The sequence below is a fragment of the Ursus americanus genome, chromosome X (genome assembly GCF_024610735.1).
Source record: "Ursus americanus isolate L20-20 chromosome X, mUrsAme1.1.p, whole genome shotgun sequence".
NCBI lineage: Eukaryota > Metazoa > Chordata > Mammalia > Carnivora > Ursidae > Ursus > Ursus americanus.
Window position 1 is genome coordinate 5,218,512 of NC_142164.1, and position 16,909 is coordinate 5,235,420.

The following is a 16,909-nucleotide window of genomic DNA, read 5'->3' on the forward strand; positions in this document are numbered from 1 at the left end:
ATGACACTGAGTTCGGGCATTGCATGCTCGACTGACCGAGCCAGTCAGGCGCCCCTGCCCCTCTGGTGATAGTTTATAGCCGTGGAATTCAGCCCTAACCTCTTGCAGGTGAGGATTCCACAAGTCGGGCCAAGTACACAGCTCAGGGGACCCAGAGGGTGGGGCTGTGTGTCTGCTAGGAGCTGGGAGCATCAAAGTGTAACTGGGGTATGGGGATGCCAATATGTGTCCGGAGAAATGAACAAGGCCCAGGGGATGCATGTTGAGCACTTGGGAGCGCGTAGGTGCCCTGCTGCTGCTGGGGTGGGGACTGTGGGGTGTGGCCCCGTGAGTCCATGAAAGCAGCCAGGGGCAGCCTTAAGGAGCCGATCCCAGGGACCGGCTGCCTGGGGAAGGCAACTGTCTCCATAGTCTTCTTTCCTACACATCATAACCCCCCATGTGCCATTTTAGATACTGTTCACATTGGCTGCAAAACCCTGACCGTTCCCAACACTTCCTCCCTGGTCACGTCAAATATCGCTTTGCCCATGGAAAGCACCACTGCCCTCACCAGAGACTGTGATCCATCGCCATTAGCCTCCTTGCACTTGAGGCTCAAGATCAGGTTCGCCAACACAGAGCCTCTGTTCATGATCCCTCGGCAGAGCACGGGCGGGGGGGCAGGGGGCAGCTTACCTTGTGCTTGCGCTTGCCCTTGGGGACAGGTTTCTCCACGGCCGCAGCAGCGCTCTGGCGCTTGGGCTTGGAGGCAGTCTCCTTGTGGTCCGGCTTGGCTGGTGCTGCTTGCAGTGACTGGTGGCCAGGTACTCTAGACAGCAGGTCAAGGTCAATCTTCACCCAGAGATTTTTTGGGTTCTCGTGATCTCGCAGAGGGGACAGAAACTCGGTTTGCATGACAGGGACGGGTGGAAACACTGGCTCCTCACTGGTGGCGGTTGTGCTGTTGCCGCCACCGCTGCTCACTAAGGAGCTGAGGGTCAGGCCGGCACCAGAAGCTTCCTTGGATTTGGCAGTATTGCCCCCAGGAGCGATGCAAGGGGGCAGGACTTTGATTTGCAGGGTCTCTTCCTGATCTGTGTTGGAATCAGACGTGGACGAATCCGTTTCGATGAATTCCCGGGACTTTGGCACGATCTTGCCAGGCCCTCTGTACTTCTTTTTCTCCGCAGCCAAGGGAACGTGTGGCCTTGGTTCCTTCCTAGGGACTGGTTTGTGGGCAGTGGCTTTGTGGCGGCCTCTTGGTGGGTCAGGAAGCTCCACGCTTTCTTTTTCTTTGGGGGTGCTGCTGGTAATATTTGGTTTGGGCCAGGTAAACTCGTCAATGCTGGTGTTCTTCTCGACTTTTTTGGGTTGTTTTTTTCCAATTGTCCTTTGAGAAGCTGTCTCAATAGTTGTTGACAACTTATGCTTCAAAGCCTTTGTTTCTGGATTTTTCTGGGTTGGCCGTGGACGGGCTTTCTCCCTGATAAGACTGAGGAGAGGCCTCTCTTTGGGTTCAGCCTGGACCTGGCTGGGGTTTGTCTTCACTTTGACCTGGACTTCCATTGGCTGGATGATTGGAGGAGGCACAGAAACTGTCTCCATGGGCGTTTCATTTTGGCCACAAATAAATGACTTGTTCTGAGATGTCACTTTGTTAAGCCATTTATCCAACTGCCACTTGTTGGTTGAGGGCGGCTCAGGCTGCAGATGAGAAACAACAGCAAGAGTGAATCTCACAGCTTGGAAGAATCTGGAAGGATCCTCAGTACACTGAGTGCTGATAAAAGCTGTGGATGTGAAGTGCCCATCCGTACATTTAGAGACACACACGGAATCTAAATTCATCAAATTACCCAGAGAGACAAATACTCCACGAACCAGCCCCAATCTACTTATTTCAACAAACTTCCACTCCTCTTCTGAAAACAGTCTCCACTCTGGCCAGGGAAGAAAGAATTATTCACAGAGAGTTTTCCCAGAGGGTGGGCACGGAGGCCTGGCAGGGAAACTTGTTCCCAAAATCCTTTGGTGGGACTCATTGCTCAACCTCTCGCCAGGAGGCAGAGGTAATGATCTCGGGTCCTGAAAAGCAATGTGAATGTGCCTCGAGTATAATTCAAAAGGAAAGGCTTTCTATTCGCCAAAGCGCTGGTGCCTCTCTATGATGCTGTAATTCACTGCAAAAAACATGAGCCTTTTCTATTTTTACGGAAGGATGAAAAGATTTGACTTCCCCAAAACCACCGCACTTTCCTCGGTGTATGGGCAATAACCAATTTATGGGGACATGCATGCAGACATTAGTGTCCGCTGTTAAGGCCCGGAAATGATGCGTACAATTCAGGTGCTGATTCCCAACTCTGAATTCTGCCTGTTGAACTAAAAGAGCCATCATTTTTATTAGAACTGCTCTTCTTTTGAAAGCCAATCAGCTGAAGCTTATGGCACCAGCCAATAGAGGGTGAAAGAATTAAAAACACTTGAGTGGCCGTGACTCCGGCGCACACAGGGCCAATGGCGGGCAAGGGCCGGGGAAATCGTGTTGGCCGGTGCTGCTGGTTTGGGATACCGGCTCTGGCAGTACACAGACCCCAGTTTTGGTCCTGGCTTGACCCCTGTCTGCCTTGGGAAATCTTGGGAAAGTTAACATCTCAGAACCTTATTCTCTAATCCGTAAAATGGGGATAACAACAGCAAGGACCCCAGAGAAGTGTTACGAGGACAACACAAGAAAGTGCAGGTCAAGAGCTTCTCAGGGTGCCCGGCCCCGGGCCCACGTTCGAGCCATGCTGGCTACGATCCGTAGCCGGATTGGTGCTGCTGCTTTCTCCAGTATTCCTTTCCGATTGTTACAAACAAGTCCCTGCCGTACAGGTTGCAGGCTCGGGGGCACCGAGGGGTCATTCTGGACTCAGAGAGGACAGGAGGGGAAGAGCACACTGTTTTTTATTTCAAAAGTGTAATTTGGGTATTTTAGCGAGCTGCGTTCAATGTTTTCATGAAGTATCATCAAACACATTTGGAGGACGCAAATCAGAATTTTAAAAAATCCATGCTATGTCTTGGGTCTTCCTTGCCAAGTGGCAATTCATCCCTTCAACCTGGAGTTTTGGCGGTGGTGGCTCCCGGCCCAGAAGTGGGTCTTGACTGGTTCTCTCAAAAGAGAAGTTGCTAGCCCGGTTATTACGCTTCCAGATTTACACATGAGGAAGCTAAGTGAGTCACACGGCAGCAAATGTCTGTCTGTCTTTTAGGGACCGTGCACATGTATGTTTCAGAGGGAAAAAATGCTATCAGATACCCAAATACTTTCCTCGAGTATTTATTGTGTTGGACGTGTGTGTGTGTGTGTGTGCACATGCACACACGCACACTGGGAGTGCCACCCACCCCAGCCACAGGCAAATCGTGCTCGCAGCCCCCTCCCCTTCACCCACCTCGGGAGTGGCCACACGAGGAGCCTCATTGGATTCGCTGTCAGTGGTGCTGCTTTCGGTGTCTGAGTCTGACTCGGAGCTGCTCTCGGAGTCACTGGAGCTGCCAGATCCCCCGCTGGCTGGTGCTGCAGGTGGGGGCTGAGGTGTGGCCAAGAGTGGGCTGAAAGAAAATGACATCATCCATTGCCTCATTTCGTCTCACAGCCGCGGGCCAAGCCCCCCCCCGCCCCCCCGCCAATGCAGCACGAGGGCTCGTGGTCTGTGCGACACAGAGCCCAGCATACCGTCCCATTCCGTTTCGTTAGAACCAGGCCTGCATGTGGCCAAGTTCCCTGGGTTCCGTGACACTGCCTTCCGTCTCGGGAAGCCGAGCCTCCCGCATTCTGCGTGACCACCTCGAGCCAAGGGTGCGCGCCTTCCGGACAGAGACAGATACCGATGCCACAGACCGAAGCGTAGCCTAAGGTTCTTAATGGTCCCATGCTTTTTTTGGTTAAGGTAAGTTTTCATTTTCTATTGCCATCTCGTTCAGAGACCCAGAGGTTTGTCACGGGGCCGTGATCTCAGCTATACACAAGGTATAGTCCTCTCACCAAGGAGGGGTGAATTCAACCCCATTTTAATCGGAGAAAACTGAGGTCCGCGGGGAGAGAGGCTTGCCTCTGCATGCTAGCAGGTTGGAGAAGTGAGCTGGGAACTCCAAGGCAGGGACTGTGAGAAGCATTTTCACTGCCGGGTGCCTAGCCCCCAGCACCGAGGGGACCACAGTCACATTTCTTGGCCTCCTCCATCCTAATTTTTGTAAACTCTTTGTAAAACGCTTACTGGGAGGTATGATCCTAAGGGGCCAAGCAGGTCTAATGATTGATTTCAAATGTGTAAAGCTGACCAAGCAAAGCATTTGAAAATTGACACCATTTGCCACTCTGCCTTTATTGATAATCAACAGTCTTCCTGACTGATCGTTTGCTCCCCCGCCCATAACAAATCAGCCCCCACTGCCTCTTGGCATGTCAGGCGATGTCCTCGCCCCCTGTCCTCGGGCTCACTGTGAGAAGTGGGGGTCCAGCCTCAGGGGGCGGTGAGGACATTCATCTCCCCCCGTCTCAGCAGCCCAAGGACTCTGGAGGCACAGAGCATCAGTCCTTGCCTGCCCCACCCCATGCCCTCAGCAGCCCCTGTTTCTCTCCAACAGTACAGCTCTTGCCCCCTGGCCTGTAGCCACACTCGGCAGCTGTTTGCGAAGGAACAGGATCCCTTTTCAGCCAGCATGGGCCCCTTGTCAGTCCCTATCCAATGCAGAGAGCCCTTTCATTCCGTGTGCCTTGCCTCCCTAAAGACTGCCCCTTTAATCTCCCAGGTAGGTATTTTCTTTCATATAGCAAAGCTCATTTTAAAATGCTATCTGCTAAGTAAATGCTATCCAAAAGTACATTTCTCTGCCAAATACACCAAGAGATTAGGGGAAGCAGAGGAAATAGGGGACTGTATCCCCTGGGAAAGCGCTGCACACGTGTGTGTGTGTGTGCACGCATGCACGCGTGTGTGCGTGTGTGTCCCCGACAGTGGGGGCAGGGACCTACAACCCAACGCTCTCCTTCCCTTTTGCAGGTCTCTCCCTAATGGCAGTAAAGACTCCGTATTTATGCAAAGTACCCTCTAAATCTAATCAATTGTTTTTGTCTTTGGTTACTAAATAAAGACTGGGGGAACAGATTTAATGAGACCAATCCAGACATTATGCTAACTTGGCCTCAATTCCCCCCAAGTAACATTTCAGGTCCAGCCCGGAACAGCCACAGCCCTGAGCTGACTGGCTGCTGACTGAGATAAAATCGAACTCATGCTCACGTTTATGATTTGGAAGTGAAAAGCAGTTTTCTAGTTTTCTTTCATATCTGTGCATTAATGTCTGGCTTCTCATAAGACTCCGTTCATTCTAATGTTACCAAACTCGAGTCTAGATTTACTCTGGAATATTTCTGGATAGCGTTTCCATTTACTGGATTATATTTGAGCAACTGCTGTAAGAAAAAAAACAATCCCAGGGATTATTCCCCTAAAACTGAATGCACTGAGGTGATAGACAGAAAGCACAGATGTTTTATTTCCCAGAATAAAGTTATTCATCAGCTATGCCACAATAAAGCTTTACGGACTTAGTTGGAAACTTGTATACATGCGTGTTTGTACATAGGTGTTCCTTATCCAAATCCCTTTGAAGGGGAGAAGAATTCTGGTGTTCAGATTTTTTAATTTTAACAATGTGAATATACCATATATATATATTATATATATAAAATACTATATATATACATATAATACCATATACATCTATATAATACCATATATATCAATATATATAAAAATACCTCAACTGGGATCTGGGGAAGCATCCCTTAATAAAACTCACTGATATTGCTATAGTAACATTAACAGTAAGAGGTCGGATTCTGTCATAAAATGTGTTTGTCTCAAAGTTCCAGAAAATGACAGCTCTCAGGACTTTTTCAATTTCAGAGTTGTGATTAAGGGATTATGGATGTGGACAGAAACCACATATGAAAAACGGACTGTAACTATATGTACAAGTAAATATAGATAGATATGGATATGAAATAAAGACTCTTTCAAACCTCAGAGTAACCTTGACTGAGACCCAATAAAATGAGACCTGAAATTATTTTCCCTAAGACTTCTTATGGCTAAATCTATTGCTGTGTTCTCAGGAAGAACCCCACGGCCAGTCAATATGGACAATGTCCCCTAAAGGGAGACTAGTGTAGAAAGAACAGGAAGAGGCTCATCAGCTTTTCATACCCTCCCCGATGAACACGGGTGCTTGGGGACGAGAGGGCAGGTGGACTTGAATTCAGAGAGGGTACTAAGAGGACTCCAACTGGGGGTGAAGGACCTGAGGATCTTAATGAGAAAGAATTGCTTTCGCTGGGCAGTTGCACAGTTGGAAACAGGGAGGGCATAACAGTTGTTTAAAATGGAAGCAAAATTGCTCTCGCCCGTACCTCCCTCTGCCTCTATTATCCATCTGCTGCTCCCGGGCTGGCTGGAGAATCTGGCTGCACCCAGCCTGCAGAGGAATGTAAGCCACGTATTTGAGCCTGTCCGACCCTCACTTCCTCTGGGCCCACCTTGCACGCAGCAGTACAAACATCAATATGAGAATGACTGGCCAAGGACCACGTTCTTGTCTAGAATCCATGGTGGAACTTTCGAGTGGGCAAGTCATCAGAGTATTTCACTTACGGGTCTTCGCTGAGACCTGTTAGCTGTTTAGCTAGTTAAATCCCCCCTTCTGCTACATTTATTTTCATACATCGCCAATTTATTCTCCGGATGTGTATTAATTAAAGTGGCTATGAGTGAGGCTAGCCCACGTGATACTTGGTTCTGCCCAGGAGATGAGGGAGTAATGTGCAATTTACACATTCTTCATTCACCAAACTGTATTAGAATTATTTCCCATGCACCATTTCCTCTCATATTTTAATCAACTGCTTTTTAAAAGAATGCTAGTGGTTACAACAAAGATAACGTGTTATATTAAAAATCATTAACATTTGATATATCAAACCATCTACTCCATAGTCTGTAAATATTACAATTGTACTCTATGACTTCACCCCAGTGTAATAAAACTTCTCAAAGGACCCACATTTGTAGCAACTTCAAAGTCAGAGGCTCGACCTTGTCAGAGATCTGATTCTGCTATTGTGTTCATCAGCATGAGCGGTCTTCAGTGAGTAATGAAACCTCGTTTTAAGCCCAACTCCATTTAGTAGGTCCTCATGGTCAGGGGCCAGACTGAGGGCAAAGGAGCTGGCTTAGCAAGTCAAAGACCCTAGCGGGGAAAGCCAGGGTTAGGGAAGGGGATCAAAGAGGAGGCCAGTGGGACAGAAGTTTGGGAGACGTTTACGATGCCTTGTCCAAGCAGGGTTGGCCCTGATGTGGAATGCTTGAGCATACCAGGGTAGAAAGGTGGGTTTTAAGTGGTAGTCCAGGGCACCTTAATCTCTAGACATGACAGTCTCTCTATGCTTACACTGACCAGGACTCTTCTACAATAAAGGGGCTCAGTTTGTGATACCAGAAGACGGAGTTGGAAAGCCGTATGAAGACACTGGGACGACTTTGCCTGGAGAAGATTGTGGCACAGGGAGGAGGAGGTTCAGATGATGACGGTCTTCAAAAACCCAGAAAGTCTGTCCTGTGTGAAAGGGGGTGGGCTCATTCTGAGGGCCTCCCAAGGTAAAACTGGGCCAATGACCTAGAGATCTAGTTGAGAAGATCTCACCTCAACAACAGGAAAGGCTTGTAAAAATCTACAGCTGGGGTGGCTTAGTCTGTTATGAACCTGACTCTTGACTTCAGCTCAGGTCACGATCTCAGTGGCATGAGTTCAAGCCCTGCATTGGGCTCTGCGCTGGGTGTGGAGCCTGCTTAAGATTCTCTCTCTCCCTCTCCCCTTGCCCCTCCCTCCTGTGCCCTCTCTCAAAAAAAGTCTACGACCGGCCACAGAAGGAAGCCAAGGCTTTGTAGGCTAGTGAGCTCAATACCTATAGATGACCAGGTAGCCGGCAACAGAGAACATGGTAGACAGGTCCCAAGTGGGGTCGGATGATCTTTAATGTATTTTCCAGCTCAAAGATTCTGATCCTTATGAAAGTGTACAAAGGATTGTAAGGGGGACTTTTTAGGACCCTAGGGGGAACGTGTGGGGATATGTCCGCACAATCCAGTCTGTTCCTTAAGGCAGCTCTGCAGTGACCTGCTCCTGGCAACACTTTATCAGTCACAGAGCTCTCGTGTGAGCTTCAGAGGATTAAGGCTGCATTTCTGTAGGGCTATTTTATAAATCAGACTTTTCACTAATTCAGATTAACAGCCTCCAGAAAGCCAAACATCTGCATCGGTGCTGATTCTAATCCTAATTTAACTGTAAATTCCTTTCTCGGGAGATAAACAGGGATGATGAATTGGCCATTCTGCTCAATCAAGCTGTGTGGGCATCAAAAAAAGAAAGGTTCCAGAACGGATGACAACTTAGTGGTGGGAAATGTACCCGGGGAGGGTCCGACAAGCAAGTCCCGACGTACTGATCTTGGCAACATATTTGGCACGTGACCAGGATGTGCCAAAGGCATGTAGCGGGAGATGTTTGATGGGGAGTCCTGTTTTAAACCCGTCTTTAGTTGAGGCTCGTACAAATTTCATCATCATGACCCTTTTCTAGTTTTATAGGAATGAAACGTCTGTCTACCAGATAATTTGAAATGCTTCCATATTTGAAGTCCTCATTAAGTTGTAAAGGGATGTCCCTGAGGCAAAGGAATCGACATTTATTGCTGACCTTACCTCTCTTCTTCATTTTCCTCTCTGAACTCTGGGTTCCAGAAGTGGAATGCTATATCTGCTAGGCCACTAGGGGCAGATACTCCAAACCCTGGACCTATCCCAGCCACGGGGTAGGACGAATCCATTTTTAGTGTGAGTCACTAGTTTTGACATGTATCCTACCCACCCCCCCGGAAATCCAATAGCCCCCTTATTCAATAGGAAGTGTATGCAGAAGCATAATACATAAAGCAGATAAGGCAGCGCTGTCTTGGCGCAGACGTCGGGCAGAAAGTGGGTAGAGGGTGTTGCCAGCAGCATACCCTAGCATATCCTCCTCCCCGGTGGCCCCGAAACACAGTTTGAAGGTAAAATGCTTCGTACCCCAGTATTATCACCAGCAACTCAGGATCAAGCGTCTTTTGTGTTATCGCACTAACACTGTTGATGAACGGGTAAGCGAATCAGTGTCCAGTTGTTAGTTGGGCTACACTGGAGATAATCTTTGTTCAACATGTGCACACTGGGTATCTGCCCTTTTGTTTGATCCTGGTGTTTGGAACGGGATCTGCTCAACTTATTTGCAAGGAGTAATAAGGTGATGCACACGCATTCACTCTTACTCATTTTCATGGGCAAGTTACTGAACATGACATTGTTGAAAGCCCTGACTGACTAAAGAGATCTGTGGTTGGCAAATATGACTCCCGCAAGGATGTCCACGTCCTAAGCCCTAGAACCTGTGAATATGGTACCTCGTGCGGCAAAAGGGATGTTGCAGATAGGAATATATTCAGGATTTGAGATGGGGAGATGATCCTGGATAATCTGGGTGGCCCCAGTGTAATCACTGGGTCTCTGGGAGCCAGTGCTCAGTGTCAGGAAGGCACGAGGAGGTTACTCCTATAGCAATGGGCGATGAACTTCCATAGAAGCTGTAAGTCAATCATTTGGAACTTTCAGAAGAACTGGAACTGACTGGCTTTGCATGTGTTCCGATCACCAGCAGTTAGTGCCTCTTTGTCCTAACTTAACCTGACACCTACTTCCTTTCTGAGGTGATACTGATGACTGATTTTGGCAATGGTTTTTCATAATTACATTTGATTTGCAACCAGCCATTCAACCATAATTACATTTGGTTAGCCTTTTTTTCTTTTTAATGATTTATTTTATTTTATTTTTTTATTTTAGAGAGAGAGAGAGTGGGACGGGCAGGGACAAGGGAGAGGGAGAGAGAGAATCTTCAGCAGGGTCCATGCCCAGCATGGAGCCCAACACGGGGCTCGATCTCATGACCCTGAGCTCATGACCTGAGCCAAAACCAAGAGTCAGACACTTAATGACTGAGCCACCCTGGTGCCCCTTGGTTAGCCTTTTGGGGCCTGGCCAGCCCCAGGCCCCTGTCTTCTTTTCCTGCCTGTGGCCTGTCTGCATTTTCAGTCTATTTCACACATCTAAATAGCTATGTTTCCTCTACTGCTTTTTTTTTAATTTTAAAGATCTAATTGGCTAATAAGACTCATGAATCAGGCAGCATCCTATCTGGCTAATAGAGGAGAGCTCCCCCCATACTAGTGTTAAAGAAGTGGTTTTAATCTAGTGGGAAGAACATGGAACTGCAAGTCAGATGATCTCTGGAGTGTTACCTTGGATACTTTATCATCGTGTGACCTCAGGCTAAGCACTTCGCATAGGGTTTCTGATTCCTCGTCTGTAAAATGGGTCTACTATATCACACAGGCTGTGAGACGGCTAAGCGAGTACATTTAGGGGAGGCTTCTCAAATGTTGATGTACACACGACTCGAGCGGGAAACTCATTAACATGCAGGCTCGAATTCGCTAGGCCTGGATGCAGCCTGAGTTCTGTGTTTGTAACGCACTGTTGGGTGAGGCTGATATTCCTGGGCGGGGGGCCAGGTGGAGAGAAGCGAGGCTAAAACCGACATGGGCTATTCAGACATGAGCTGCTGCGGCAAAACATAAATTGGTGAATTTGAAACTGAGGGCAAAAACACACTTTGAGATCAACTGCGGATTTTATGTTTCCATCATTATTCTGTCCTCCTTTAGCAACAGACAAATTGGACCACCTTATGCCATTTTAAATCTAACCTGGTCAAGCTTAAGCCTTCTTTGGGCAATTGTGGCTGAAGAGGTTGTATTAGATTCCTTCTGAGAAGCTTACAACGTTCCTGAGGCCTCCTGCCTGCGCCGGGAGTTGGCCAAAGGCCCGACTGTTTCCTCCGCACATGGCCTGTGGCTCATCGTGAGGCTCAAAGGCGACTTGCCACTACCCTGGCCGAGGCTCAGGGGGTAGCCACTGCGGGAATGGCCACAGCTGGGACACTCTTACTACTTCCAGAATACTGAGACTTAGTACCAAACAATGTCAAGGTGCAAAATAGTTTATGGATACTAGGGGACAAAGTTCAATGAGCAGTTTTAAACAAATGGAAAACACCAAACCGAAACCAAGGCACCTGCTTCCACCGAGCGCTGTCTGCGGGGGGACAGCACCGTGGGGCTGCCCGCGTGTTCCCAGTCTGGCTGGTCGGCGCCCGTGAATGGGCCAGTGACGTCTTGAGAGCATCACACTTTGCATTTGGGAGAATACACTGGCATTTAAATTCTTCTGGAAATAATGAACAGCCACACAGACTTTTCTGCTATCGGTCAGAGCTGCTTCCATCAAACAGCTGAACAGGTGGCAAAAAATCATAGCCAGCCAAGTATTTTTGTCCCTTTTGCCTTTAAAGTGCATCAGCAAAAATGGGAGCAAGGAAGAGAACAAAGGCAGGCAAGTGGCTGTGAACGCCGACTCCCGTGAGCCCTGCTCTCCACCAGAGCAGAGGATGAGAGAATGAATGATTCGCACTCATAACGAATGCAGAGAGGGCCAGATGACAGGAATCTCTAACAAGGCCCAAGCCTTCCAACAAAGAACTTCATCAGTGACAAATCCGACGTGGAGCAGGGGTGCCTTAAACCCAGAAGCCGACTCCGGGCAGGAACCTCCTCACTGTATGCACAGAACTGGTCTGGAGACGGGCATGAGAGCCCAGGCAGTGGACAGGCTGAAGGTGCTAGAAGAGCACAGAGCGGGCTGGAGACAGGCTCAGCGCGGCTCCACACAAGCCTCTGCCCTTTTCCTTGCTTGATGGCTTCTTCCTGTTGCCCATCATGCATCGGGCTGCCTCTGGATTTGGGAAGTGGGCATCCCTCTTCCAGTCTCTCCCTAGACTACATTTCTTCTTTGATGTCTCTCAATGCCAATCTCCTTATCAGTACTGTCGCTCCCCTTCATGTCTGATTTGTCACCTGATGTATCACAGATACTTGACTTAGAGGGTAAGCTTCTAAGGCCAGAGGCTTTATCAAACACACACACACACACACACACACACACACACACACACACACACACAAGCATGCACTCTGTAAATGCTGCGTGCACCTAAGCCACCCTAGAGTAAAGCCCGAAATAGATCTCTGGGAAGAGGGACCCTGGGTACATCCACTGTCTACTGTCTATGTCCCCACGGTCCCAATAGGATACTGTCATCATTGGAGCAACAAGACCAAAATATTTTTTAACTGCAGAGCACTTGATTATGTTCTAGCATTTTCACTCCCATGACCTCCTTTGGTTGCTATAAGAACGGCGAGTAGGGGGTGGATACAACAGGTATCCTCACCCCCTTGGCCACGAAGCTCCACTCTAAGCCAAAGTTGTGTGGCTGGGGCCTGGTGGGGCTTTCACCAGGCTACTGTGATGATTTCGGCCACACCAAGTCGGCTCGAGGAAACGAAAGCAATCGGGGATCCATGACAAAACTCACCCTTGTCGCCATACCGAAAGGCAGCAGGGACACAGAATTAATTCCGAATGCTTTCTTCAAGTGGCCAAATGAGACAGTCTGCAAGAATGCGATGTTGAGACACTAAAGGCCATCGGCGCTCTGTGCTAGCAAAACCGTGCTGCATTTGACTCGAATGACAAATCTCACCGAGTCCAGAGGAGACTTACAGCTCACAGAGGATAACCCTTCCACACACATGAATAGTTTGTGAGGATTAAGTAGGGGAAATTTAAATGTCCTTTATGTTTCACACCATTGCGTCTTTTCAAAAATTGTATTTGTTTTGAAATAGATGATAAACATGATAGTGAATTCAAAAGATACTGAAAGGGACACAGAAAAGTAGATCTTCGGACTCTCTACTGTCCCATCACCCCGTTTTCCAACATTTTTCATGGTTAATGTTTCTTATGGTTCTTCCAATAATATCCCCATAGATTCATGAGTACTGATATGTGTGCTTTTAAAATAAAGGTTCTTTTTTTTTTAATTATAGAAGTAATACCTTAAAAAAACCTTCCTGTATGTGGGATGGCAGGGCATTCGATGAATGGCATTCCAAGTCACATCCATAATTTCTAAAATAAAACTCATACTTCCCTTACTAAATGTCTCTTCATAATAGCACCTGAAATATATTACAAACATCAGCAGTAAAAGACTCAGGTGAATGGCAAACATTACAACTCACAGCCCCGCAGTGTGAAACCCTACCACGAGAAAGAGGCAGTAACGTGACACATACCACGCGGAACAGAAGCCGCTCAGACAGCCCTGCTCCGTGGGACTAGGCTGCAGGTTCCAAATCAGGAGACAGTCACTGTGCTTCCTCCATCACAGACACTTCTTCAAGATCTGGTCAACGCATGCTGGTTCTGCTTCCTCACCACTAGAAACTTCTATAAGCCCAGTAATCAGGCTTTGGAACTCTTTGATCTACTGAGACTGCTTTCAACCCCTGCCCTGCCCACTTCCCATTGCAAATCAGGTGTCCTTCCCTTACTCTCCTTGACCTCGCTCCCTGTTGGACTAAAAGCTTTGACTTCTTGTGTACTTGGTCCCAGTGACCATGTACAACATGAGAGCTCTTGATTTCAGAATTCGCAGTGACCCCCTTGCAGGTGGATGTGCTCTTCTCTACGGGATTTGCTGAGCTCTATCTCCATTGTCACCCTACCTTCGGGCCAGTTTTGACTACTCTCTCTTTCCAGCACATCTGCCACTTTTGTGTCCTCCCTCCTCCCGCGCTGCCCCCAAGCCTTTGCTTAGCCTGTTTATTCTGTCTAGAACAGCATTCCCCCCAACCCCGCCGCTTGCTTAAATTTTTATCTTTTAAGCTCAAATTCAAATAACATAAGGTCTTTTCCAATGGCTTTAATTCTCCTTGATACCTCTCTGTTCTGATTTCTCTGCACTAACTGCGTCATTGTTTATTACTTAATTATTCTCAAATTATTTCATCAGGCTAAACTTTTGCCTACGCAACTAAACTGTCCATTTCATGATGGCAGGTGCCAGACTTTACAGTCATTTTGTGTATCCTAAGGTGCCTAACGTAATGACTTGTACGTGATTTTCTTGTTATGAAAGACTATTCCAAATGTCCTCATAAGGAGTAGAAAATCTGCACAGAGAAGGTCACCTGGTAAAGAACAATACTTAACTACAAAATGTCTATGTATTGCTGACTCTCAACAGTCAATACTTAGGTGGGCCTGGGCAACACCAAAACCCCCTGAATCATAAGTTAATCTGATGAAAATAATTAAGCAAATGGGTTGCCTGATGATGGATTTGCAATCTTTCAACTGGTTGGATGGATGCTAGCTCATCGCAGCACCTGCCTCTTTCTTCAGCTTTAGTTCCATGGCAAAAATGCAACTTCTTGGGATGGCCATTTTTAATGTAATCGGTATTTAGAACAATAGCCGCCGACGAGTTGCAGAGTGCACATACATGTATGAGCGTGAGAAATAAATGGTGTGGCTCTTACTGAAAACGTGTGCTACACATACACGCAGACCTTCCTATTTTTAATTAAAATGAGGATTCCATTACTCCGATTTGTGTGAAATGTGAGCTGCTCTTGTCATATCATTTTGATACATTAACCAGCCCAGTCTACATTGTGCTTGATATTAACTCCCTTTCTACTTGGTGGTTTTTCTAGTGGCATAATTAATTTCCTCATGGAAGAAAAAAATATTCAATCAATTTGGGATTAAATATGAGGTTGAAGGACTTTCACAAAAGATAGGACTAAATCTCCTAGCCCACATGCCTTGCTAATTATGACACACTCACATTAAGAACAAGAAGGTGTTCCCTTCCCATGATAAATGGGCCTGAAAATCCTCCCTAGCGTTTACTATAAATCACAAAGACCATTAATAAATAGGCAGGAAAAAAACGACAGTTTCTACAAGAATTCACTCCCATTCTTTGCCTAAGACTATCAATGTCATATTTAAAGCTGACATCGGAAATCTTCTATACAGAAGCCCTCTAAGTCAAAAAGCCCAGCTATTTTAAACAGAATTTCCTATGCCTGTTATTCTGAATGACAGCAAAGGAAACACTGGATCTTCTTAATCCCGTAATGCTATCTGCCCCCAAATCTTGCCTTCTAGCTAACTGCCTCCCTTCTCATCAATGCTAAATTAAAGGAGGTCAGGCGCAAATGAGAGAAGAGGGGGCCACACTCGCCTCATCTTGCACCCAACTTGCTTTAGACAAAAGTCTGGTCACAGCCACCAGGAATAAGATAGCTGAGCACAGGCAGCCTCCGTCCGCACTGAGCCCTGTATACAGAATGGCAGGGCTTACACCTGAATCTAGATCAATAGCAACGAGAATGGCAATCCCGTATCACAAATGAGCACAGAGCCACTTAAAAGCTGACCTAGAAAGAAATGGAAACAAACTCAGGCGTTTCTCCAAGAGCTGGCAGGGTCTGTGATAATGACAAACAGGCTGGTAGTAACAAGGTCAGGGTGTTCAGTTTTGTCATTAAGGGGAATCTGTCATGTGGGGAAATTTGTCATGCAGAGAATTTGGGAAATGCAGCAATTCCAAAGAAGGTAGAATTTAGAATAAGAAGGAAGGACTTTAGAAACAGACAATTAAAAATGCCTTGTGAAGCTAAGCCAATTACATTTGTGTTCAGCAGAAAAACCTGGGAATGTGTAGGTCCTGAGAGTTACGTCCACGGCAAGTGACAATTATACAGGGCCCCCTTCCCCCAGCTAAGCCCAAACAAAGGGCCATCGTAGGGAGTTACAGTGAAGGCAAAGCAGTCACAACTTAAGGGCGTTAAAACACACAGAACAAGAAAGATATGCTCACTAGCAAAGCACATGAGACATGTGCTTTTAGTGAGATGTTTTCTAGCCTGATGGTATCTCCAATTTCATTGCAGTTTCCAGGAGTCTACACGGCTTTAGCTTCATCACGACAAGATCTGGGTACATTACTCTGCCAGTTGGAAATGTGGGGAAACAAACAAACAAACAAACAAACAAACAAACAAAAACAAATAAAAACTGTTGGGAGAAACATTTTCCAGAAAGGTTATATGTTGAAATGTTTCCTTTGATGATAATTATGTTTCAATATATATTTCAGACAGCTATGCCCAAATTCGAGGTGTCTGAATGAGAGAGAATGTGTGTGCGTGCCCATGTTTAAGTGTGTGTGCCTGCGTGTGAGTGCATGTATGTGCCTCGTGAGTGACAGTATATGTGTGTATACATCTATTAGCTAAAATCCAAGATGGCTAATACCAAGAGAAGTAAAATAGTTTCAGCAGTTTCAGCATCAACCAAGATGGCTGGCTAAGAAGCAAAACAATACTGGGAGCAGTAGCATCCTTCAAGTGAGGTACGTGATATTAATTGTAAAAATAATGTCACTGTTAGCCGGCTAAGGACAGAAATGTTGACTTGTGCAGTACATGCTGGGCATTCGACATTTAACAGAGAAGATATTGTTGCCAGCCAGCGTTGGCATTAACCCCTATCTGGGTTCAAGTTGTGTTTTAAGAGGAGACACAAACGTACACTCACATGTACAAGGATCAACTATTAAGTCTCATCATATGTTAGTTTTACAAATAATATATAAAGGCAAAAAAAGTCCGAAAGAACTGAAATTTTGGTGGTTAGTTTTCTATCTGTTGGACAAGACTCATCAAGTAGCCAAGGGAAATGCGAACTCTTTCAGTTAGCCGTGAAACTCGTGAACACTGACAGGCTTCCAACACATGGAAACA

The 16,909-nt window shown here is 46.8% G+C and overlaps 1 protein-coding gene across 5 annotated transcripts in view; it reads right to left on the reverse strand.

The window, feature by feature from the left end:
• Positions 1–16,909, reverse strand: part of AFF2 (ALF transcription elongation factor 2) — a 453,109-nt gene that overhangs the window by 34,840 nt on the left and 401,360 nt on the right. For all 5 annotated transcript variants that reach the window (XM_087859684.1, XM_087859681.1, XM_087859683.1 and 2 more), the window contains 2 exons: positions 3,423–3,582; positions 679–1,686 (listed from right to left, as the gene is read on the reverse strand). In XM_087859684.1, the coding sequence (XP_087715810.1) occupies positions 679–1,686; positions 3,423–3,582 (1,168 nt within the window). The remainder of the gene's footprint in view (positions 1–678; positions 1,687–3,422; positions 3,583–16,909) is intronic.